Consider the following 3,000-nt stretch of genomic DNA (forward strand, 5'->3'; position numbering starts at 1 on the left):
GAATTCACATAAAATATTCACGTAAAGTCCTTAAAGACACGAGTACTACGTGAATTAATTAGGTAATCCACTAGTTTAGAAATGTGTGTAGACATGAAACCATTTTCTGGAAAGTCAATAAAACTGGATGTTTAAATTTTTTTCATATCAGTTAGTCAAGCAAAGTTGTGATTTATTCATGGCTCTCCATTATCTCAAAAACTCAGTGGAACAGCGTTAACCAAAACATGGGGGAAAACTCAGATGAGTTTAGGCTATATAAACTCCTAGTTACATCATTCTCAAATACACAAAAAAGAAAAAAAAACAATCCAATCAGCCTTAGAACCCAAATCTTCTCAAAGGGAGCCAAATGAAGAGGCAATGCCATCAATTTGTTTGTGCTTTGGCATTTTTCTTGATTGCCACTTGCACTATGGCATATTCAACTGATTCTTATAAATCACCAGTTCCATCATATAATCAAGTACCAAGCCAAGTACCAGTGTCAAAAGACAATTACGAAGTGCCACAAGTGTCCAAGAACAATTACAAGGTACCCTCAGTACCTAAACAAGAATACAAGGCACCATCTTTGCCAAAGGATAACTACTACATGAAACCATCAATTCTGAAAGATAACAACAAGAATGTGCCATATGTTCCAAAAGATAATTATTACAAGGCACCCACAGTGCCTAAGTCCGAATACAAGGCGCCATCTTTGCCAAATGACTACTACAAGAAATCATCGGTTCCAGAATATAACTACAAGAAGATGCCATCTCTTCCAAAAGATAACTACTATAAGGCATCTTCAGTGCCTAAACAGAAATACAAGGTGCCATCATTGCCAAAGAATGACTACTACAAGAAACCATCAGTTCCAGAATATAACTACAAGAAGGTGCCATCTCTTCCAAAGAATAACTATTACAAGGTAGCCTCAGTGCCAAAACAGAAATACAATGCACTATCTTTGCCAAAGAATGACTACTATAAGAAATTATCAGTTCCAAAAGATAACTATTACAAGGCACCCTCAACGTCTAAACAAGAATACAAGATGCCATCTGTACCAAAGAATGAATACTACAAAATGCCATCTATTCCAAAGAATAACTACAAGGTGCCTTCTGTTCCAAAGGATAACTACTATAAGGTACCCTCAGTGCCGAAACCGGAATACCAGGTGCCAACTGTACCAAAGAATGATTACTATAAAAATCCATCAGCACCAAAGAATGACTATTATAAAGAGCCATCAGTTCCAAAACCTGACTATTACAAGGTACCCTCAATCCCTAAACCAGAATACAAAGTGTCATCTTTACCAAAAAATGAGTACTACAAGAAACCTTCACCTTCTCTTCCACCGCTATACTACTATAATTCACCCTCTCCCCCCTCACCATCACCACCACCTCCTTACTCTTATCAATCATCTTCAACTCCTTCTCCATCACCACCTCCTCCATATTATTAAATTCTCATCTTTCATGTTCAACATGTTTCGAGAAGGCCATTTTCCCACACAACATAATCTTAAGGGTCTTGAGTTGAAGGCATGATACAGAAATTTGTATTTATTCATTATCTGTATTTTATTTATATTTTTATGGGGTTGGTTGCAGCTCATGTTTTTCCATTTTATTGTATGTCTCACTATTGAATTCTGAGAATATTTGTTCAAATTAATGCAAATTCTTTTTATCTAGAATTTATGTACTACTTATCAGTCTGACATTTGCCTATTCCTTAATAAAATTGCACGATTTGGAACAAAATGGTTAATTTAACTCTCCTTTCTCGCAATTCACTTGCGTTAATTCAGATTTTGATCAGCTCTATTCAGGGTCGGATTTATAGGTTTGTTAATGGGGCACGTGAACCCATAGTTAATCCACCAATCTAGGTATTTTATGTATGTATTTTTTAGAATTAGTCTAATATTATTTGTTGACACTCACGCTCTACAAAGGTTGAATGGTGCATTTGGTTGAATATTGAGTTATTTACCCAAAAGAACAGAGATCAATTCTCACTTAATATTTTTTTTCTCCTTTTTTTAGTAATGCACCGTATTCTTAAAATCCTAGATCCGCCTCCGGTTCTATTCACAATATTTAAGCCTATTGACTGCACTTAGTTATGGAACAACATTAGCTTGAAGTATATCTAGATTTGGCAAGGAGACCAATGGTTGCTCACTTGGTACTACGACTAAAAATAATCAATCCTACGAGGAGACTAACATAATTATACTAACTTATATTTGCAACAATATCAATAATCTTTTATCTCATAACAAAAAGGTAATGGTGATATTGTACCTAGAGACAGATTCAGTATTCATCACTGGCGAAACTAGGAATTTTCCCAAGGGTATTCAAATTTGAAAGAAGTGAAAAAAAATTCCCAACAAAGGGTGTTCAATATGTGTTATATACCTCTAAAACGTAATATTTTAGCTATATACACAGTGTAATTTTTTGACCTAGTGACCATGTGGCTTCGCCACTGATGTTCGTTATCGGATTCATTCGAACATAGTACTTTTGATGCGGGGTGTCGATTTTTATGTGAAATCTTAAAAAATTTCTAATAAATATTAAATACTCCTAGCTAAGAAATTATAATTTTATTAGTAAAATGAATTTAGCTAAAAACCTCAAAAATCAAATTCATAAAAATAAAACTTCATGTCTTAAATGAGATTGTGATTTTTATATGTCTAGATCTTATGGTAATCCATAAGCAATTATCCATTAATTATAAGTTACCATATATTAGCTAAGTCTTGTCCCTCTACATTTTTTGACTTGCCTCGCCACAAAAACTAGCTCAGCCATGCAGAGAAAGTCCAAACATTATATGGTCTTTTATCAAAGTACCGTATCATTTTCGTTTTGTTTATTGTAGGTTCAAATTTGAGACGTCTAGTTAAACGTCGAGGATCTCATTCATCCCACCATATTCTTGGTAATATCTGGATGCATAAAATATGGCCCCATGATGTGA

The 3,000-nt window shown here is 34.4% G+C and overlaps 1 protein-coding gene across 1 annotated transcript in view; it reads left to right on the plus strand.

Moving 5' to 3' along the window:
* The window catches only part of LOC107796494 (uncharacterized), a 3,674-nt gene extending 2,069 nt beyond the window's left edge, over nucleotides 1-1,605 (plus strand). Inside the window, exon 2 of the mRNA XM_075231807.1 lies at nucleotides 345-1,605. Coding sequence (XP_075087908.1) covers nucleotides 345-1,465 — 1,121 coding nt within the window. The 3' untranslated portion in view covers nucleotides 1,466-1,605. The remainder of the gene's footprint in view (nucleotides 1-344) is intronic.
* The last annotated feature ends 1,395 nt before the right edge of the window (nucleotides 1,606-3,000 follow it).

Source organism: Nicotiana tabacum, chromosome 15, assembly GCF_000715075.1.
Source record: "Nicotiana tabacum cultivar K326 chromosome 15, ASM71507v2, whole genome shotgun sequence".
NCBI classification, from domain to species: Eukaryota; Viridiplantae; Streptophyta; class Magnoliopsida; order Solanales; family Solanaceae; genus Nicotiana; species Nicotiana tabacum.